This window comes from Myotis davidii, unplaced genomic scaffold (assembly GCF_000327345.1).
Source record: "Myotis davidii unplaced genomic scaffold, ASM32734v1 scaffold520, whole genome shotgun sequence".
Taxonomy (NCBI): domain Eukaryota; kingdom Metazoa; phylum Chordata; class Mammalia; order Chiroptera; family Vespertilionidae; genus Myotis; species Myotis davidii.
The window spans coordinates 1722932-1746633 of NW_006292908.1; the positions used below are offsets into that span (position 1 = coordinate 1722932).

At 41.6% G+C, this 23702-nt stretch overlaps 1 protein-coding gene across 1 annotated transcript in view; it reads left to right on the forward strand.

The window, feature by feature from the left end:
* Positions 1 to 440: 440 nt before the first annotated feature.
* Positions 441 to 23702, forward strand: part of ASXL3 (additional sex combs like 3, transcriptional regulator) — a 147003-nt gene continuing 123741 nt past the window's right edge. The window contains exons 1-3 of the mRNA XM_015565694.1: positions 441 to 578; positions 5475 to 5557; positions 7673 to 7675. Of these exons, the coding sequence (XP_015421180.1) occupies positions 441 to 578; positions 5475 to 5557; positions 7673 to 7675 (224 nt within the window). The remainder of the gene's footprint in view (positions 579 to 5474; positions 5558 to 7672; positions 7676 to 23702) is intronic.

Here is a 23702-nt window from a genome sequence, read left to right on the forward strand (position 1 = left end):
ACATTATTGACACGATTTTAAATTGTGGACACCTTTTTATTTTGCAATCAAGTAAGTTCAGAATATTTTATTTATGGCCTCCCCCCCCCAAAAAAAAATAATGATTTTAACCATTAGATGAACAGTGGTCTCATGTATTTATCTTAGGGCTACTCGAACTATCCTTTTCTGCAGGTTTTCTTTCCCCCTTCTTCTCCTTCTACGGGGGCATGTAGATGTCTGGGGGAGGCGGTTCCTGGGATGAGTCTGTTGTGCCTCAGGTTGCAGGAAATGAGATGTTTTGGGGTGGGCTCTCCTACAGTCACCTAGATAAAGAAGGCGGGATCAATCCGCTGGTGTATTTGCCAATTCTATACATCTTTTCACAGCTCCTGAAAAAAAAATACAAGAGGGCCCCTTGCTAGGAAGGTAGTGGGTTGTATTTATTTGCGTCCCTAGCCATGGAAATCCCCCCTTACAGAGAGCCAGGCTGCGTGGGAGACCTCTGGGGGGTAGCAGTGAAGGAAGAAGGTGGCTGGGAATTGAAAGGACTTCAGGGCCTGAGGCAGCGGCATGAGGTGCAAGACACAATTCTAGGGGTGAGAGTGAAGTGGACTCACAAACACAGCTCTGACACCAGAAAACGGTTTGTTTTGCAAAGAAAGAAAGGACCTTTTCTGGGAAGATTGAACTGTTTCAGACTTTGATTTGTGGAGAAGAGACAGTGATATCCATCCAGTGGTTTCCAATTACAGTCTTCTCTTGGCAGCTCCCGCCAGCTCTGCTAATTCCAGTGCGGACATTATTAAGGAAGCTCTGTGGGTTTGGGGGCCTGTTTTTGAGGAAATAAATGACAAAGCAGCTCAATTTTCAGCAAAAGTTTTTTTGTATTTTTTTTTGACAGGGACTAGAAAAGATCCCTTTGTAATCTAAAGTAAATAATGTCAGAAAGAGAAAACAGAGCTACCGGAAAGGAGACAGAATTCACACGACTTGCAGAAAATCGGATTCCGGGCTCCTGTACTATTGGCACTATTAAGAATTCAATTTGCTGTTCATATAGATAATAATTATCACCACTCAATGGCTTCTGGATGGATTAGCCATAAAATGGGAGAATATTTTGTGAAAAAAGTGTATTCATAGTTGCAATTGAAAATATAAAACAATAAAAAGCTTATTACAGTTTGTGGAATAAAACTTAAATACATGGAACAATGTGCGTAAATTTCTTAAAAATTTAATTAGATGTCTCATTTAATTCCAATCTAAATTTCATCTGGAAATATAAAGACGTGAATAATTAAAAATTTAAGAAGGAATAATGAGAGCAGTGCCCTAGCCAGGGAGTGAAATGAATTAGACTATGACAGCGATGGAAAACGGGGTGGTGCTGGCATGGGAGAGAGAGCAGGGGAGCGGAGCAGGAGTCCGGGGCCAGCCCAAGTGCAGTGGTTTGCAGTTCATTTCACCCTGAAAACGCCCAGAAGTTCCTTCAGCTGCTGGAGAAAGCGCCGGGCCTCTGAGCCCCCCACCCCTACCCCGCCCCTCCCTTCTCAACAAGGACCGCTCTGCTCTGTGCCATTTCTGTAATGGGCCCCGCCCTTCTATGTGGGTTCCACATCCAAAAGGGTATCCATTGCCCTCATATTGGTAGGTGGGAGCGGATGCCTCACTCATCGTGGCAGGCTTAGCAAGCACTGTGGCGGGAGGTCCTGACTTACCAGCAGGCATGGGAGGTTAGCGCTTCACCTTGGTACAGAAAGGGAGATCCCAGATGAATTAAAAAATACAAGCTTTCGAGGATACTTGAAAGAACTATTGTGGACATTTGCATGCTCTCTGGATAAGAGGGAAATCTAAGCAGAAGAGCTGTAGCTGTCACAATGGGAAAATCTGATGGAATTGTTAGCATGAAAATGGAAAACGTTGCATATCCCCCTAAAATATCCAAAAGATAAGCAACAAAAGGAATAAATATCACTACTATGCAAAACAATGAGTATCATTCTGACTGTTTAAAGAGCTTCTCCCCCATTAATAAAAACAGAAATATCCCAAGTGGCCTATCCTATACCACACGAGATTCATTTGAAAACATCTCCATCTCATTAGTATTTACAGAAGTATAATAAAAATAACAACAAATCACCACTTGTTTGACCTACTAGGCTAATGCTTCATACTGGCCAACTTGTGGTGAAAGGGGTACATTCACTTCTGTTTGGTCAGAGGATAAATTGTTAAAATCTTTCTGCAAACATTTGGCTGTGCGTCCAGAGACATAACAGAATTCAAATTCTTTGACTCAATAATAGTCTTAAAATGTTACATTAAATATGTTCTTTGGGTATTTCTGTTTACTAATTGAATTTTTAAAATAATGCCTACTCTCAGAAGTGTTAATTATGATGCTATTTTGGAGAATTCAAATTACATGGAGACAGCTAATATACATGTATTTTACTTAATTATAATTACATTAAAAATAATGTGTATGAATAGAAAAACTAGAAAGAGAACAAATATTAGGCATGGTTCATATTCTTGGTTGCAGGCTTGTGGGTCCATTTTGCTTTCAATAAAATGGGAGTTTGCATTTTTCTACTTTTTACTCCCAGAAAACAAGATTATTTTCAATAATTATCCATGGCAAAATTTAAAATTGGACTTCCTCTTTTGCCACAATTACATGATTTTTGCCTAAGCCAGTTTGAACCTATTTGGATGATCTGAAATATTCCTTAGACCTATTTCTGGAAACATCTTATTGTGATAAACAGTCTTAAAACTTCTATTCCCTTCTCTGCTGTATTGAATCCTTTGCCCCATTTTCTAAGAAGTGGGTACAAGGTGGAAAACAATTGTAAGAACATGTGAATTAATTGACGGTGAAAACGTATGCAAATAGTATTTGAGAAATGTCATGAAGGAGAATCCAGAGAGTACCATTTTGCAGGACATGTGACACTGTACCACCTCCACGTCGGGAGATTGGGGGGATCTAAGGTCGGGGCCGGGGGTGTAGGCTTGCGCTCCGCCTGTGACTTCTCCCCACCATGGTGTCTGAGTGTAGCTGCCCGCGAGTCTGGTCCACGTCTCTGCCATGTGTTCCGTTATTTGGATGGTATCGATGTTTTGTTCTGTGAAGGCAGTTCCTCTCTCTCTTGTGTCCTGTCCACGCTCACACACCTAGCACAGTGAGGGGTGCTCGCACCCAGGCACCCCTCCTGCTCTGCCCCCTTTCTCTGCCTCACAGGCACTGAGGGTAGCTTCTGGCGTGTTGTGTGGCCCTGTCGTTGCCTCCCGCCTCTCGCCGGCTGTATGGTGTCATTCGTGGCCCTTTTACTTCCTTTGTGGAGTAGGATGTGATGGCATAGAGAAGGGGACAGGGCTTCCCAATTCTCTCAATTGCTGGCAGGCGCTGCCAGGTGTGCTGAGGGGCCTGTACTCAGGAAGAGAAACAGGGAGTCCTCCACCGTGAGTAACCCCACTTTCGAGTGCACCCCAGTGTCCCTTAAAACGTTGCCCTGTAACCTGGAGTTTCTGTCCTCTTCAGCCCTTCCTTTCTAGTTTTAACCGGTTTGCCTTTTGGACTTCCCAGTTCAGCTCAATTTTCCTCCTTCCTCTCCTTCCTCTTCTAACCCCTTCCTTCTTCCATCCTGTGCCTCCCCGCCCCTCTTCCTCGCTTGCTTACTTGTGTGTGTCTGTACAGGTCTGTTGACCTTCAGCCCATATCTTTTATGAGAGTCTATTGGTGCCCTCAGCATCGCCCATCATGTGGGGTGATGCCCATCACGTGACCACAGCGTCTCCTTTCATAACCCACTGTGTGCACTTCTCTGCTTACAGTTCTCATGTTAACAAGTCTGTCAGCTTGTGTGTTTTCATGTCTCTTCCCCTCCCTCCGTTGTGATCTAACCTTCCCCTTTCAGCTCTACCATGCAGTTTCCTTCTCGCCTTGCCTTTTTCAAGCGAGGTGTTTACACAACACGTGAGTCCTCCTCCCTCTACAGCTCTGCCTGAGCTCTCCACCCCCCCCGCCCCCCGCCTTCCCAGTCTTCAGTTCAGCTCTGAGTCCTCTTCCGCGAGGACAGTTTTTCTTCTTTTCCAATGGAATGCTTGTTGCCATACCTTCTCCCGACTGTCGCTCAGATGTCTGTATTCTTTAAAGCACTTGCCAACTGTGACGAAGGGACTGGTCCAGACTGGGAACAATGGGGGAATGTTCCTGGGACGTAGAAAGGGGCGAGCAGGAAAGTGGCCCTAACGGGGGTGGGGTGGGGCTACCTGTGTGTAACTCCTGGGAAGACCCTATGGACAGAATATTTGCTCGTGACTTAGTGGAGCTTCGGCCAATGATTGTCGGGGAGGCCACAGAGCTGTCGTGAACAGATGTGGGAGCCTTTGCAGTTTGGGGTTTTGAGCGCCCTGGTAACTCTTCCGCATTCGGATCCTTCTGGTAAACCCTCACCAGTAGAAAGCTAGTCTCTCAGTGGCCTGGGGTCATGATGTGCAGCAGCTTCTGTCCAGGGTCTGCCATTAGGGGCCGTCTCCCCGTGGAGGAAGGCATTGCGGAGGGTGTGCCTTCTTGCTTCTTGTCCCTACAGGTGGCCCTGTAGTCCCTGTTGGTGAGCAGTGAGGTCACTGCTGTGGGCTGCTTTCGACACCTGTAGCTAAGTCCCAGGCTGAATCAAAGAACTTGATTTTCAGGACAGATGATCTAGCGCCTGTGGAAAGAACCATGTGCCATGTGTTCCCCGCACGTTGCTTAAGGAGCTCCCTTCTACTGAAACATAAGTAGGACAGAGAGGAAGCGGGGGGGCGGGGGGGGGATGGGATCCGTTTATAACACGGAGATGGGCTGGATGGGAAGAGGCATGAAATTGATCGGAAAAGGCAAAAGAAAGGAAACTGAGCTGAGCTGGAAAACACACTGCGACGAGGCACTTGGGTTTCTGTTTGCTTTCGGCCGTTTGGGTCACCAAGGACTTTCCCCTCATTTTCTTTTTAGTGTAAAAGGAGCTGATCAAAATGGGAATCCATTGAGGTTCCTGACCAGCACTTTGTTCTGGGCTGTTTGTAGTGCTCAGGCTCCATGGTTCCAAGGCCTGGAAATTTAGGAAACACTTTAACAGCCTGAAAGCAGGTCTTTAACCATGAAATACTAGCGATTTTTAATAAAGGAAATTGTATACATTTATTAAGGTTTTTTTTTTTTAAGTTTCACTTTTTGGTTGGTGTGTATGCCTTTTTGACTTTTTTTTTTATGTAGAATGGCCCCTATTTGTTGCAGAAATTGCCATACTGGTAAATGTCCAGGAAAAATTACTTTCTTACTTTGGACACTTGAATTGTGTGATGGGACCTTATTTTATATAATAACCCCTCCCCCTTTAAAATTTTAAGGATCCACTCTGTGATTCACACACACTTTCATTTTTGACGCTTCCATGCAATCATCTGTTAATCTTATGTTTATTTTTATATTTTAGGCACTAGAAAAACACCCCAACTCCCCAATGACAGCGAAGCAGATATTGGAAGTCATTCAGAAAGAAGGGTTAAAGGAAACAAGGTCAGTATTTATATGTACAACATTTCCCGTTTTTATCGACTAACAGTGGCCACTAGTTGCAAAGCAATAGACGTTTCTACCTTTAGATATTATAATTGATTGTGAATTAGGTGACTACCTGCGGATGTCTTTGTGTCTGCCAAGTATTCGGATGACCAAACATTTCCTTGGAACTGCCTGTCGGCTTAATAAATTACACTGGATGGATTACTATTGAACATACTTTGTTAGCAAAGCGCAGCGCTGTGTGAATTAACCACGTCCTGGAATCACTCCTCTTCCTCTTTCTTCTAAGAGGAGAGCGATGTGTTTCTGAAAGCGAATAGGGAGAGAGAAGCACTTCTCCAGCTTTGTCAGACAGGCGGGTCCGGGGGCACACAGATGAGCTCACTCGGATAAAGTTCCAAGTGCCAGTGATCGTGGTTGAAACCTCAGTCCTCTTGTACTTAGAACTCCTATCCGTGGAGCATCATTAATTAGCTAAGGAGCTTTTTTTAAAAAATAGCACTGAGATATGATTCACACAGCACGAAACTCACCACTTTAAATGTCCAATTCAGTGGTTTTTAGTGTATTCACAAATTTGTGCAATTATTACAAGTTCCTAATTTTAGAACCTATTCATCACCCCAAAATGAAACCCCAACACCCATCAGCAGTCATTCACCGTTCCCTCTCCCCCAACCCCTGGTGGCCACTGGTGTACTTGTTATGTCTACAGATTTGCCTATTGTGCACATTTAATATAAGGAATTATACAGTATGTAGCCTTCTGTGATGGGTTTCTTCCACTCAGCCTAAATTTTGTTTTTCCAAAATCCATCTATATTGTGGCACAAATCAGTACTTAATTCCTTTTTGTTGCCAAATAATATTTCATTGTATGGATAGACCACATTTTGTTGATCTGTGATGATCCTTTATTTTTATTTATCATTCATTTTACAGTGTTGGCTTTAGCCAGCCTACAGGACCATATAGATTATATTACTCAAGGAGAAAAGAAGAAGTTGGTTAGAGGCTAAAATAGCCATTGGATGTCATGTATGTGCAGGTACTAATCTGTGTGGCACAGGGTGCATGTTTTGTACGAAGCTTGTCCGTCTGCAAGCCTCTGAGCATACAGTGGTTGTGACTGGGGGTGAAAATCAAACCTGCTGAGCTGCCTTCGGAATGTTTTGGCTGATCCTGAGGTAGAACCGCTGGGAGGAGTGAATACCTGTTCTCCCACGGCCAGCTGTTCCTAAGTCACCGGCGTTGCCTACAGCCGTGAGGTGTGGGCCACGCCTGCCTTTCCCTGTTTAAATGCATCTCGTGGAAGTGGGATCCCGTCACGGCACAGGGCACAGGGCTCCCTCTCCCCCCTCCGGTGGAGGCTCCTGCCGTCTGAGGACTGAGTCGAGGTGCTGTGACCGCGGTGTCTGCAGTCACTCCCCGCCCGCGAAGTGGAGGCAGCCAGGGAGGGAGGCTGCCCCAGCCTCCCAGCTCCCTCGGAGGAGGCCCGGTCTTCCAAGCAAGATGTCAGCGCGAGGAGGCAGCGACGAGAAGGGGGCGCCGGGAAATTAATTTCCTCCTTGCCGCCTGCCAGAAACCTTAAGATAGTTATGCCGTTTAGGAAGCACGGAACATGTTTGTGCTGCAGCCGTGGGAAAACGGGGTAAAAATCTAAGGATTTCACTGCTGGCGAAGGTGGCCTGTGTGCAGAGGACGGCCATGCAGATGGGGAAGCGCGTCCTGTAAGCACCGTTTGACATTCATTCATGGAGTTATTCTTCCCCGCGGGGGTGACCGTGCCGCTGTCAGCTGTCAGGTGCCCTGAGATACAGAATCCTTGTACCCTGGCTCCGAACAGCATTTTAATTACATTTTTTATTATAACAGCATCATCTCATATTTTTAAAATGCCAGTCTGCCCACAGTGGTATATTAAAGGGCCGTAAGCATTTGTAGTTGTAGTTGAAACACAAAACAAAACAGCTGCTTTAGAGTAGAGAGCAACGGAGTTGCACACACCGCCTCCCCCTGAACACAGCTGCCCTCCGCCCAGCACCACCGCTGGGTCCTTCTGTAAAGAAAACGGTGTTTCACATCCTGCCCGCCAGGGAAGCCACGGAGAAAGTTCCCCCAGGGAACCCACAAGTCCATCAGGCGGAGAGAGGGGACAGTTTCACAGGCAGGGGCTCAGAGTACGCATTCAGGTTCTCACTGATTTCTAACCCTCGTTAAATCTCCTCCCTCCTGCCCGCTGGCCTGGCTCAGTGGTTGAGCCTCGACTTATGACCCAGGAGGTCACAGTTCGGTTCCCGGTCAGGGCACATGCCCAGGCTTCGGGCTCGATCCCCAGTGCGGGGCGTGCAGGAGGCAGCCATCAACTATTCTCTCTCATCATTGATGTATCTGTCTCTCTTTATCCCTTCCTCTCTGAAATCAGTAAAATAATATTTAAACTATAAATCAATCAATCTCCTCCATCCCGTCGCGAGGCCTGTTCCTGAGGACTGGTGTCTCTGTGACTACCTCCCCAGGTTTTCTAGTTCTAGTGTACTTACTAGAACCATCTCTGAAACAAAGCTGTCTAGATTTTGAGTGAGTTTGGGGGCTTTTCTACATATTACATATGTTTTAGGGAGCAGATTCTAAAATTTGTTTTTCCTACTTAATGGACAATTTTGTTACCTTCCGTGTCCTTCAATGTTTTCCAAATATGTAAGGTAGCCAACTAAATGAAGTGTGACTGTATCTATTTTCCTTAAGCAGATTTACATTTAGAAGTCCCATCACCATAGGTCATAGCTGTTTAACTCCTAGGTATTTATTAATGATGTAATGCAGGGGAGTGACTGAGAGAGTTACTAATGTGACCACATACAACCCTCTGGTCTCCTCTGTGGCTGAGAAGTCATGTTAACAGTCCTCCCCACAGTAGTCCAGCTCTGCACCCAGTTTCTAGAAAAGAGGAGATGGGTTTCGTAATTCATCATCATTTCACGTGGCTTTTAAGGTACCCTGGGGGTCTTGGGTTCCTGTGCCAGGGAGAACTCCTGTGGCATTTACCTCACTGCACCAGGTAGAGCTGTGGCATGTACCTCACTGCACCAGGTAGAGCTATGGCATTTACCTCACTGCACCAGGTAGCGCTGTGGCATTTACCTCACTGCACCAGGTAGCGCTGTGGCATTTACCTCACTGCACCAGGTAGCGCTGTGGCATTTACCTCACTGCACCAGGTAGCGCTGTGGCATTTACCTCACTGCACCAGGTAGAGCTGTGGCATTTACTTCACTGCACCAGGCAGAGCTGTGGCATTTACCTCACTGCACTGCAGTTTTGTCTGCTATGTCTTCCCATCGGTCTGTGAGCTCTACTGGTATAAAGACAGGTACCTACCACTCTTGGCTCTCAAGAGGTACTCAATCATTATTTGTTGAGTAAATAATCTTTCTAGATGTTAATTTGTGGTGTCTCGCGATGATTTTGGCTTGCATTTAGATTTAGAAGCTTCTTGTGTTTTTTATCCTCTTCAGTCGTTTGTTTTAATCAAAAGGAATCTCCCAGTTTTGTGGGAATCCCATTAAATATATGCATGCTGATAATCTCCAGCAGATCATCTATGAGCAAGCAGGGTTATTATACTGTTGCTTGTTTTCAAACACTGTAAGTGCTGCTGGTTTAAACTTGTAACATCTAATAAAAAAATACACCAGTAATTTTGGCAAAGCTGATGTATTTGAATGTGTTCAGTGTATGTGATATTGTTAATTTATTTGACTGAGATGAAATTCTTGACAGCTTATGCGATCCTTTTTCTTTCCAAGTGACACTTTAAATTACATACTTTTCATGTAGATATGATAAAAAGAGGACATCTTTTCTATATCATGTTCTGTGTATCTTCTTCATGTTATTGATGGAATGTGTAGTGTATGATTAAGTACTCTTTGGAAAAGCCAGACTGCAGTAAGTACTTTCCATGTGGTTTTAAAAGGTACACGAATGTAATAAATGGTCAGAAGAACAAATGGTTTTTATTGAAAAAAAATTAATAATATCCTCACCCGACTTCCTAGAATTGCTTTTGTGATGAAAGTATATTCTGGTAAGTGTTAATTTCCTCCTGTGTCACAGCAGAGAAGATGGTGTCAATACAGTTTACTCCGGCCCGTCTCCCACCAGCTCTCGCTGACTCCGAGTGATTGTTTTCAGGCTCCTGTTACCTGGTGTTTATAAGTTGCTAACAATTGATAAAACACAGCGGCATGAGTGCTTTTCAGACGATCAGAATCTCATAGTCAGCTAGCAGGGTTGCTTCCGGAGAGGGGTAAACTGCATACCCCAGTCTGCCGCTCTCGGCCGAACATCCCCGGTCCTCAGGGAGGTGTGTGCCGTGCAGAATGTGGTCTTGTCTGCAGCGATTAAAATAGCGGTAGAAACAGGAGTAACTCCAGTTCCCTTGTGGTTTGGCGCATCCTGCTTTTCTCTTCTAGGTTTGCTTGTCCAGAAGCGATCGTTCCTTTGCAGAGAGGACCGAGGGATTTTTGACGCCTGCGACTGTTTTTCTCCGCTCGTGTAATTGTTAGTGATGCTCCCAGAGAGATGTGAGCTCGGCCACAGTGATACGCCTGGGTCGGAAGGTCAAGGCGTGAGGCTTGTAGCACTTAACTAGTGAGGCCAGAGCAGCGGTTCATTGGCCAGGCATCATCGCTTGAGTGTTGGGCAGTATCATTACAAGACACCTGTGGTTAATGTCGCATGAACTGTGACATGGTTTTCATGGCTTTTGATAATAAGTAAATAGTTCTTTAATAGAGTGAGGCATTCAGAAAACAAAGGCAAAGAAAAGCTATAAAAAACACATTTGGATTGGGGCGGGGCAATATTTATGAGGTACATTTTTATAATATTATAGTTGCCTGACTTTAAAAAAATCTAGATTAGGTTTTATCAGCCATTTACAGGGCAGCAGCCTATAATTACATATCACAGTAGGGACATTTGAAAAGGTGTATAAACAATCTCTGTTGTGTTTAGTGCTACTCAGAATATGGGCATTTTTTTCAATTTTGCAATGTGGAACATGCAATTGGCAATCTAGTATTTTGTAATTATTTTGGTATCAATGAAAAATTTTTATGCCCACTGGTAATTCTGAGAATAAATTTGGTTTGAGCTGCTTGTCTTAAGGCTTTGCATGTTTTCTGTCTTGTAATTTCTGTTATGATATGCTGAAATGAGGCTCTCCGCTGGGCAGTGGTTTATTAAAGATGTTGCATTTTTTTCAGGGGAATAAAATGTCAGAAGATTCTATTATCACATATAGTGACAAACAATAAGCTGCCTTGGCATTGGTCTCGGGGAGATTTACGTTTCTAATTAGTGCTATAGGAGACGATTCCTTCTCGCGGCTGAAATGTTTTGTCTGGAGATAAGACAGAAACACAAATAATTTCTACCGCAAAATCAATTCTTATCTCCAGACTCCATGTTGGCATTCATCCTTTTGTACTGACATGGCTGTTGAGTTTGTTTTTGTTGGGACATTTCAGAATTACAATGTCAACTCTCATGGCCATCCCTGCGGGTTGCTAACATGTGATCCTGAGACAGCGGTGTTACTAAACAGAAACAGGGCAAGGTTGCTAACATGTGATCCTCTCAGTGCATAAAGGGTGTGCACAGTCAGCTACCTAGGGAGGGAGGGATGAGACAGCGGTGTTACTAAACAGAAACAGGGCAATCTGCATATATTTATATGTGTGTAGGTGTGTACGCGAGTGTGTAAACACACCTTTAGAATAACCTGTCTCTTAGTTGACAAAAACTTGATTTGTCCTCATTACTCAGATTAGAAATCAAAATCAGAGTAATTCTGAAATCTCTTCTCCTCTACTACCATGGCTGGTGTTAGTTCTATTTCCTAAGTACATCCTTCTTTCTTTGTATGCCCACTCTTTGCTATTCATTCTTTCCTCTTATAATTTCTTCTTGTTAATTAAATTTATTGGGGTGACATTGGTTAATAAGATCATGTAGGTTTCAGGTATACAGTCTTATAATACATCATCTGTATATTGCCTTGTGTGTTTACAATCCAAAGTTAAGTCACCTAACCTTCCTTCACCATATATTTAATTTTTTTACCCTTACCTCCTCCCTCTACACCCCTTCCCTTAGGTTCCACCGTACTGTAGTGCCGATGAGTTTTTGTTTGTCTTGTTTGTCCATAAGTCCCACATATGAGTGAAATTACATGGTTCTTGACTTTTTCTTTCTGACTTGTTTTGATACGATATTCTCAAGATCCATCCATGTTGTTGCAAATAGCAGTATTTCATCATTTTATGGCTGAGTAATATTCCATTGTATGTATGTGCCACATCTTCTTTATCCAGTCGTCTGTTGAAGGACATGTTGGTTGTTTCCGTGCCTTGGTCACTGTGGATAATGCTGCAGTGGACAGAGGGGTACATATATCTTTACAAATAAATTTTTTTTTGCAGTTTTTTGGGTCGATACTAGGCTGCTCTTTGTCACTATATACTTATAATTTATAAACTAGATTAACATACTAGCTTTTTATTTGATCTCTTTAAACATGGTCTCCCCTTTTTAAATCCATTTTTTCTCCTTAAAAACTACCACTGATAGCAGCATTTCTTAACCAATAGCCAGCAATATTCCAGAGAATAGATGGCAACTAGTAAACTATGAATTGAAAGATATTGTCAGTTGTATGTTTGGTGATAATTAGATCAAACTGGTTTGATACTTTTTTCCTAATCAAATGATACTGGAATAAATGCGTGATATCCTGATAATGCAGAGCTTATGATATGAATAACAAAACCATACATTAATTATACCTGACAATTAGATGAGGTTTTTAAACTTCCAATCTGGTCAGTTTTATAGGCATTCGGTTCCTGCCCAAATATGTCAATATGTCGTTGGTTGGCATTATATGCTTTTGTACATAATTAATTAGCTTCTTTGTACATAATTAACTAGTTTTAAATTAATTGCTATAAAACTTGTATGTAACATTCATAATTTATACATGGATATCACTACTTGTTGAAAAATAATTATGTAATTTGTCATAAATCAAACTTTTTTACTTGAAGCTACTTTTTTACACTGACTATGCGATTGAAATAATTCTTCAGGGGGTGATAAGATTATATATTATGGTGGAAGCATTTCCTGAGGTAAGAAATAGTTACATGAAACATTACGCTAGATCAGGTTTGAGCTCCTTAGCACACCCTAGTCAGCCTGGACTTTGGCCGCTTAGAAGCCTTCATGTTCAGGCTCCTGGTCTTGCAGCCACACTAGACAACTTGCTTTCATGGTGAATTTCTCCCCTTATCTTTCCGTGATTTGGAAAGCAGAAGTAGAGGCCCCCGAGGCATTCATGGACGGTGCCATGTGTGTGTACGGGGCGTTGTGTATTCTCACACTCACATGCACTTCTGGTAGTTAGCACACTGGCCCATAGAGGCTCTAAGACTGGGTTGCTAAATGGGGAGGAAGCACTTTGCACGTAGAATGCTTCACACTCATTTTATTATTTTGGAACAGGACTTTTCCTGGTTCTCAGATGGAAGTCATATGCAATTAGCTTAGTCTGCTCAGGCTGCCGTAACAAAACACCGTAAACGGGATAGCGTAAGGACAGATCTATTTCTCTTAGTTCTGGAGGTCGGAAGTCCCATGTCAGGGTCCAGCAGGGCAGATTTCTGGTGAGGGCTCTCTTCCTGGCTTGCAGATGGCCACCTTCTCGCTATGTCCTCATATGGCCTTTCTTGGGTGCTTGAGTGCGGAGAGAGTGGACTCTTTGATGACTCTTCTTATAATCAGGCGACTCCTGTCAGATCAAAGCCCCATCCTTCTGACTTAATACCACCCTAATCACTTCCATGGAGGCCCCGTCTCCCAGTACAGCCACACTAAGGCTTCAACATATGAATTGGGGTGGGAGGGCGATGCCGAAATTCAGTTCATAACAGTGATTCAGAATTTGGAATTTTACATTTCCAGAATTCATGGCATACCATGAGGATATTTCTAGAACATTGAGTATCTGATTTATCTTGGAAGGTGCTCTTCTAAGAATATGTTTAATACTATACTAGCTTCCATTTTCACATGCTCCTGGAATGTGTTTTCACAAGCTATTTCTAACATACACCAATAGAATAGTTGGGTTGCTTTGTGTTCAGATATACTGTGTATAGTCACATAACAGAAATTGATTGGGATTTTATTTGAAGCCTTTGGTAAAAATAGCTGTGGTGAGTGCATATAAGCCTCAAAGCATCAATATTCACTAAGGTGTACAATTATAGCTATGCAATGGCCATTTTTAAATATGTTATTTTAATTTTGTCAAGCTTTCTTTCTACATTCTTCCAAGTAATTGAACAAAAAGGTGTAATTTAGGTGATTTCAGCTTTATCAAGATCTAGGTATAATTTACTCCAGAAATACTGAGCTCTCTCTAAATATTTCAGTGCAGAAATAGAAGCAGAAATGGATATAAAATTACATTGTGTGTGAGCCTTTCTGAGGAAGCTATGCAGATGGAAATCTTTGCGGAGGAATAGGCACTTAACTGGGGTGCTTTTATTTGATTTTTTTTCTAAGTGGTGTTTTTATCTTTATCTCTTGTTCTCTTAATTGCCACATGCCTAAATGATTTTAGTTTTGCTTCATTGTTTTGAACTTGACAAGATAATTCAAATGCAAAACAGTTGATATGCTGACATGGGGACTTCTTTTTATAGTGGATTTGTTTTTAGAGGAGTAAAAATTATGACATTTTGTTAAGCCAGGTTTTCTAAAAGCGACAGTGCACAATTCCTAAGAACAAGTGTTAGTGCTGTCAGGACAATTAAGGACTATTTACCTACACCCCTTGAGAGGCCTACACAAAATCAATTTGATAATTATTCACTGGCAGTCTGTTTGAAATTTAGGTGATTTCTGTTAACATTATTTGATTTTACTTTTTTTAAATATATTTTTATTGATTTCAGAGAGGAAGAGAGAGGGAGAGAGTGAGAGATAGAAATATCTGATGAGAGAGAATCATTGATCGCCTGCCTGTTGCACGCCCCCTGCTGGGCATCAAGCCTGCAACCCAACCATGTGCCCTGATCAGGAATGGAACCATCACCTCCTGGTTGATAGGTCAATGCTCAACCACTGAGCCACACCAGCTGGGCTATTAACATTTTTCTTAAGTGAAGGCTGCTCTGGTGCTGTGCATGCTTCTGTCCTGGATCTCCTCTCCTCCGTCCGTGGGCTGTCATCTAGCCAGGCTCACGATACTCAAGTGTGTGGGTGCAGAGCTTTGCCAGGTGCTTAGTAGTCCAATTCAAGGACATCAGAGGAAAGAAAATAAAGTTGTGGAGATATAGATGTTATCACAAGAAGTTCGTCTATTAGATACGGTGTCTTCTCTGCTCAGTGTGTACAACCTGGGGGTTTCTGGAAGCTTTCATTCCATGGACATTTATTAAGCACATGCTTTTTCCTCAAAGCTGTAACGGTTGCTGGATTAATAAAAGGTGGCCCCTGCGTTTGATGGTTGAACAGCGGGTGACAGAGCATTCTTCCCCATGTCATTTCCTGAGGTCTCTTCACCGCTTTCTGGGAAGCATGTGTTCTGCCCACCGAATAATGTTTTCATTTTCAGTTTTAAAATGTTTAAATCTAGGAATTTCTAAATTCTCTCTTGAATTCTGAATACAATTTATTATTTTCCAACATGCCAAGAAGTGATGTCTTTCTGCCCTAAATGTAAGCTCATTAACCACGGAGCCCACATCGTGGCCTCCATGTGTTTGGCTTAATGCTGAGGTGCCATGCTCTGGGCAGTGCGTCAGCCACATTCATGAGTGCACGCTGATCAATAAAGGAATACCTAACATTTTTTATAATAACATATTAGACCAGTGATGGCGCACCTTTTGAGCTCGGCGTGTCAGCATTTTGAAAAACCCTAACTTAACTCTGGTGCCGTGTCACATAGAGAAATTTTTTGATCTTTGCAACCATAGTAAAACAAAGACTTATATTGTTATTTATTTTATGTATTTAAATGCCATTTAACAAAGAAAAATCAACCAAAAAAATGAGTTCGTGTGTCACCTCTGACACGCGTGTCATAGGTTCGCCATCACTGTATTAGACCCAATATTAAGGACTGTCCGTGAATTATCTTTTAAGCATCTTTGAAGTGGGTTGATGATATTATAGTTCCCATTTTATGGATAGGGAAGCCTAGGCAGTTTATCCAGCTGGCTAGTGACAAGTCTCGGGTTTGATGTCTCATGCAGAACCAATTGCGCGTGACCTTTTTCAATGCTTGTAGTGTGAGCCTGAGAAAACGTGTGCCCTTGATTGCTACATGCCTACGTGATTTTAGTTTTGCTTCGATCCATCCCTTCAGCACTTTTCCTGGCTGACCTGCAGACGCAGGTGTGTTGAGACTCCCAGTGTATAGCCTCCTTGTAAGTAGGGCTGAAGGGTGAGCATGGTTTTCCATAACCCGTGTAGATTTGCAGGATGCAGAGCCTCCGATGAACGCTCTTACTATGCCTGTCCAGCGTGAGGACGGCTGCGGGTGACGCTCTGGGCAGCAGCAAGACACACTTGACTTCTCACCGTGTGTTTGGGAAGGACATGCTAGGAGGGTGGGGGGAAACATACCTCGGGTAGTGGAAGAACCAAGGGCTTCATAGGACGCTTACCATTTTGTTGTTGATATTGAACTTAGAGATTGGAAATTGTTTCTGGGGAACTTGCTAACTGTGACGAGTCCAAGAGGAGCTGCTAGATCAGTGGTTCCCAGCCTTTTTTGGCCATGCCCCCCGCTAAGCATCTCTAAAATCCTGGTGCCTCCCTCCCCCCACCCCCCGTGACATATAATTCTTATTTTTCAAAAAGTGAGCTCCTAGTCACGTGGAGGAAGCCTAAAAGGCCATTAACTTGGTCTAAACAAGTTTCCAAAGAACATGGCATCCATGAAAGAGAAAAATAAAAGAACCAAAGGACAGTTGAAGTACTGAGGAAGAAATCACTAAGAAATTGTTAAAATAATAATAATAATGTGAAGTGATATAAAAAATAGCAAGTAAAGTCTCAAAACATATAATAGAGAACTGAAATGCATAAATATGTTACAATATATATTTATATACTGTATAGGAGGCCCCTAGAAGCTCATGTAAAAAATTCACTGTTAATAACTGATTATTGAATTGCCCCCCTTAAAAATCATATTGCCCCCCTGTGGGGCATGTGCTCTACGTTGGGAACCACTGATGTAGACAGTCCAAAAGGCAATTTTAGAGGGTGTTGGTGCCTACACTTGTGAAACAGCTGAAAGGAAATAGATGGGGCTGACTAAACCATGCTGAAGAGGGGCCTGGTGAGACTAACTTAGCAACCTCGTTCTCCTTTTAAGAGATCCGTCTAGGGAAAGGAGAGGGGGGCCAAATGAATGAGTGAGTGTAATTTCAGAACCATGTCACTGCATTTCTAAGGGCAGGTTTTTAAGCAGAGCATAATCAGATATACTTTACTCTTGGTAATCTGCATCATAACCACTAACCCTTCTTCCTCATCTCATCCACCCACTGTATTTCCAACCAGGAGGTATAAAAACTCCCTCTCTTTTTATTTTTGCAGAAGACAAGTGTAAAGTTTCCAGGCAGAGCACGTTCCCCTAGGCCACTGTGGCTGGCCTGAATTCATGACAGTTCTTCTGCGGCATGTCTGCATGAGATACAATTTGCACAGTCATTATTTTTTTTAAATATACATTTTTTAATTGATTTCAGAGAGGAAGGGAGAGGGGGAGAGAGATAGAAACATCAATGATGAGAATCATGGATCAGCTGCTTCCTGCATGTTCCCACTGGGGACCAAGTCTGCAATCCGGGAATGTACCCTCACAGGGAATCAAACCAAAGGTCTATGTCCAACCACTGAGCCACTCTGGCTGGGCGCACAATGTTTATTATTCAATTTGTTGCTTAATGTGCATTTATTGAAGTTGACCTGTTGGTTGCTATATATAAAATATATGAAGATTTATGAAGATTTATTGGAACAAGTTGTTGCTACTGGGGTAATTTCAATAATGGCTCAAATTTCACATTCTAAAGTTTTAGAATTAGCAAAGAGCACTTTGAAATCCCCCAAAGAGGAAAGTGCCGAATCTATTTGGAATTACGTAGAATGGGCTTTACTGCTTACCTCTTTTATCCATCCTTAATATTGGAAATGTTAACCTGATTTTTAAATTTTAGAATTTACTTAATTTGCTTTTTTTTAAAGATACCATTCTTGTGAGCCAGCCACTTATAACTTTTAATTTTCAAAGGTTTATGAATTAGCATGTATTTTAGATATAGTGATTCATTCTTATCCTTTCTCATGAGGAATTGTGAAACAGTGTCGGTAGAATTTTGAGTAGGAGCAGATCGTTATCTCAGTGTTAAGTCCAGTCTTTCCCAATTTTCAACCACCTGGTCCCTGAAGCAATTCCTAACCTTTATTAGAAGTGTTTCTCATGATGAGAGTGGTGGGCTGAATAATTCCTCATGGCGGAGGAATCACACCCTCTGGTAAGGTCAGGAGGAGATTATACAAGGAGCCATTTGCTGGTGTCAAGACTGTCCCAACTTCAAGCCATGCTTTTGAGAATTATTTGAAAAAGTTGCCGAAACCAGTTTGGCTCAGTGGATAGAGCGTCGGCCTGCGGACTGAGGGGTCCCAGGTTCGATTCCGGTCAAGGGCATGTGCCTGGGTTGCGGGCACATCCCCAGTGGGAGATATGCAGGAGGCAGCTGATCAATGTTTCTCTCCCATCAATGTTTCTAACTCTCTATCTCTCTCCCTTCCTCTCTGTAAAAAATCAATAAAATATATTTTAAAAAAAGAAAAGAAAAAGCAAGCTTCTTTAAAAACAGAAGACATTCAGGCCAGCCTCTACTACTTTAGGATGCAACCTAAGATGTGAATGAAGTTTAAGTCAGAACTATCACATTTTGTTTCTGGTAAGGACTTTAATAATCATATAGTCTTAAACTTTTATTTTACACTAGAGGCCCGGTGCACGAATTCGTGCACATTGATAGGAAATTAATTAGAAGGTGGCCGGCAGGGCAGGACTGGGTGAGACTGGCCAGACACGGGGGTGGGGCCGGCTGTGGGGAGGGGCCCTGGGTGGTTGGCAGGCTGGCCCTGCCCCCTGGTCAAACTCTGGTCGACCTCCCGGTTGAGGGGACAATTTGCATATTACCCTTTTATTATCTAGGATATCACTAAACTAAGACTTAGAGAAGATGAGTTGCCTACCATAATAGAACTAGTAAACATTTGACTCATCTTTAAACTTAGAAGAGACTGATCATTTTACAATTAGAAAAGAAAGTACAAAAGCCCAGTAGTAAGTAAAGGCCAGGCCATATAAAAAAAGATAAATCTTCAATTCTAAGGTACTCTTAGAAGGGGCATGTCTCTCAATTGATTTTCCTGAAGAGATGAGTTTTCATTGATCTAGTCACTCTTTTACCTGATTTTACTTGCCTTCCGTAGAACATATTTGCTGTACTGTTGGCAGGAATTAGGGGTGCAACAGAGATTACACTGTAATGTACATGTCAAATGGTGTGCTGATATTCTTGATTCTGACCTCATTAGCTTCTCGTTGCCATCAAGACCTTGCCCAAACGAGGACAGTGAGGATAGAGGAAGCGTTGTGTCCACCTTACATTCCTGCCTCTGTGGGCTGATGGAGAGAGCCAGTGAGCTTGGTGAGGCACAATGCCTTAGGTCATTTGATTAAATATGCTTATTCCATTTATTCTTTGGAATTCCTGTAATATGAGGTAATACATGAAGCACAGGCAAATCGATTTGCCTGCAGACAATTTGATACAAACAGGTCATTCAGCACCCATGGTTCTCTTTTCAGAAGTCCCCCTTTGGTCTCTTGCAGCCATTTTGTTTCTTCCCTCACACTATGAGAATATGGTTGTGTTTACTTGTTAAATTTCCCCCTGTTCTCCATAAAGCATAAAATGGATAACAATTAAATATTTAGCTGTAATCACAATAAAATTGAGTAGTCTGAGATGTCCAATGGGTAAATGAAAACATTGTCAACTAATGTGGACTTACAGCAAAAATCTAGATTTCATTTATTGATTCTTCTGGCATTAATAACTTCTTTGGCTTTTCTTTATAAGTGGATCTTTAATATGTTAATATAGAATGAAACATATGTAATGATAATTTTATGGACTAAATGAGGTTAAACCCAATAAAATATGGAGATATCCAATACTTTTGTAATGAATTCATGATATGTTGTCTTACTGTTCACTTATAATAATATTGATCCCTGATCATTCTACCTAGGGTGGTTATATAGCTTAAAATTTAAAAATAAATTTGAAAGTCTATTACAATTCTATATTACTGATTATATTAAATGCTCTGCAATTAATTTACATATTTTCTGATTATTTTCTCAGGTTTTGAGAATGGAGAACCAAGAAACTACTTTTAATTTGCATTTACTTTATAACATAGTCTATTTATATAAACTAGTGTTCATGTTTGCGTGGCTATAACTGAGTCCCAAAATAAGTGATTAAATTCAATAAAAGTTCCTATCTCATAGCACAGTCTCAAGGTAGATAGTCCGAGGAATGATGCGATAGCTTTGCTATATCAAGACATCCAGGGAGCCAGAGTCGTCCTCCTGTCTGGTTGCTCTGTTATTCTTTCCCTCATTCCCATGGTCAAATATGGCTTGCCACCGAATCGGTGCCCTGAGCAGCAGCTGGAAGAAGGGGCGTAGCTGTCCCTTCGATAGGTTCTGAAAGTTGAGTGCGTCAGCCTTCTTCACGCCGCATTGGTCAGACACATAGCTGCACTTAGCTGAATGGAAAGCTGGAGAATAGTCTATGACAGGGGCCATGTTCCCAGCTAACATGTGGGAGTCTTAACTGTAGGGGAAGGCAGTTATTGGGGAACAGCTTGCAGCCTTTTCTGTAAATATTTGTAAATTAAATTCATGTTTGGGCTTGAGTTAGGTTAAAAATGTATTATCATTTTTGACATTTGAAAAAACACACCTGTCTACTTGATTTTATGCAAATATTCCACATATTTCTGACTCTGCTCAGTCTGTAATAACCTTCACCATTTCTTATCTCACACTCCATACATCCAAAACCCAATTCAGATGTCATATAACACCTCCTCAGTAAAGAATTCTTGAATGCTAGCTTTAACTCATCCTTCTATCTTTGCTATTCCATTATAACACAATATGTGTGTTCCTTTATTGTAGTAACTAGCAAACTCTCTCAACTTTTCTCTTGTTATAATAAGACAGCAGTTTCCTTAATAGTAGAGTTTATGTCTCATTGATCCTTCTCTATGTGGCCTTCATTTAATAGGTTGATGGTATTATCTGATTGAGTGGATGAAAATTTGAATTCTAGCTCTGCTCTGTTTGTAACATAGTGCATAATCCTGGATAAGTCCCTCAGTCTTTTTTTGGTCTTTCCAGTAAAATGGGGAAAACTATAACTGTTTATCCACATTACAAGGCTCTGATGAAGATAAAATAATTTGAAAAATCTGCTGCCAATTTTAAGATATTTGATTTATGAGATTTTACTGTTTGCTGTATTATTAGGAATATGAGGAAATTAATCAAGATTGAATGGTTGTTGAGCCAAATTTGTATTCGAAGATATTCCACAGTAATATTTTGGCACAATGGTGCCAAAAGGTTCATATTTCAATTAGAAGTAATCCTGCCTGGCAAGCATGGCTTGATGATTGAGCATCGACCTGTGAACCAGAAGGTCATGGTTTCATTCCTGGTGGGCACATGCCTGGATTGTGGGCTCGATCTCCAGTGTGCGATGTGCAGGAGGCAGCCAATCAAATTTTTTATCTTAAATTTTCTGAGAAGTTGGGAAAGGGAAAATGTTAGTTTGTATTCTCAGCTCAGATTCAGGGATAAAATTTAAAACCATGGTTATTTGATGAATCAGAGCCCAGGTTGTTTTTAATATAATATCTGATAAGGATTAATGTTGGGACTCTAGTATCAGGTATTTTCCTGATTTACAATATACCAGTGAATAAGTTATTTTTCATTAAGTGCGATGCTTTGGGGTGGGAGGACCTTAATTGTAACTCAGAAGGTGTATTTCCCTAGCTAGCTCTCATGCTTGGGCCACTTTAGCCTTTTGAATGTCCACTATTGATGCAGTATTTCCTCTGCTTCCTCGTCTTCCAGACTTGGATGTGTAAACTTGTAGTATCCTGACAGTACCTCCTGCTAATTACCTAATTGGCGTGTCTTTTGGGAAAAAGATGTGTTTCAGAGTCCTGCATAGTTTTACTATCATCCAAATTTTGTCTGAAATTTGATTATGAAGCTTCACATACACGGAACGAAGTTTGGGAGAATAGACTGTAGTGAACAAAACAACTTTCTGTCTCTGAGGAGGACAATATTTAAATGTGTAGATAACAATTATTTGGAAAATTTATGTCACTATTTGTATGCACTGTCATTAAGGTTCTCACATTTTTGGCTTGTGTAATATTTATTGTGTGTTCACAGTATACTAGGAATTTTCCATCATACTGAACTAGTTTTGCTGTCTATTAAACCAAATATAGGTTAGAATATATTTTACTTTTGAGTAGTGATCAGATTTCCAATATTCTTATACATTACATTTATGCAACTGTCTTGGTGTCTGTGGATTACTACCATCACTGCCCCCCTTAATATCTCTATCATTTAAATGCAGATTGTCATGTCTCCTGGGAAGCTTTCCCCACAATTTCCAGGTGTAAATCTGGTTCCTTCCTTCATATTCCAAGGGAGATTTTTACCGTATCTTTTTCATAGTTCTTTTGGCTGATATGTCTTTCTCCTAACTCAACTCTGAATTCCAAAATAGCGAGTGACATATCATACTCATGTTTCTATACACTGTATAGTTCCTAGATCATAGCAGACTCTCGGTTAATGTTTATTCAATTGAACACATGTTAATTACAAACATCGTTAGCCAACATCTGGCTTAGGGATGTTTGAGGAGACTGGTATTGCTATCCTTGGTCAGACCGTTAGGTTATGCAACAGAGGGTCAATAGGTCAAACATGAGGACTTAAAACTTAAGAAGAAAGCACATTGTATATCACTAATCATCCAGTGGACTGTAAGTTTGAGCTAGCTACTGAGGGACCTATTTCTTTAAGTATAATATTTTTGGAGTCCTTAGCCTAGGTCAGTGGTCGGCAAACTCATTCGTCAACAGAGCCAAATATCAACAGTACAACGATTGAAATTTCTTTTGAGAGCCAAATTTTTTAAACTTAAACTATATAGGTAGGTACATTGTTATTAACTTAATTAGGGTACTCCCAAGGCTTAGGAAGAGCCACACTCAAGGGGCCAAAGAGCCGCATGTGGCTCGCGAGCTGCAGTTTGCCGACCACGGGCCTAGGTGATCTATTCATTCTTTGCATTTTCCTTATGGGAGATGGCTCATATTTTATGAGATGCAATGAAATTAGTGGAGAATGTCCAGAAAAACGCAGTGAGTATTATATTTAGTAGGAATCTCAGGTCCAAATCGGTCTAAAAGGCTTTTGGATCTTTGGCGTCTGGGGACTAATTGACCTGGAAACCATAGCATACACGGGGCGTGTAGAGGAGGCTGTGGACCAGGCGACATCACCGGGCTTTTCATTTTATTACAGACCGAGTATAACTGACAAGAATCGGAGGAGTCTGGCCAGTAGAGCAAGAGGAATGGAGACTAGACGACAGAATTATGTTAACCTTAAGAGGAATTACAGATGACAAGCAGTCTTAGACATAGCCATTTACTTGAAGCAAATAAATATGTGGGCTACGTACATAGAAAATCATGCTGTAATGGTGTAACCCATTTCATTTTATTTTAGCCACATTCTGGAAATATCAAACCTTAGTAAAATTTCTGTGCCTGGGTTGAAAATTTCCTCTTTTTTCGTAGTATTGTATTAGTTTAGGGGAAAAGGGACATCAAAAAGGAGATGTATTGT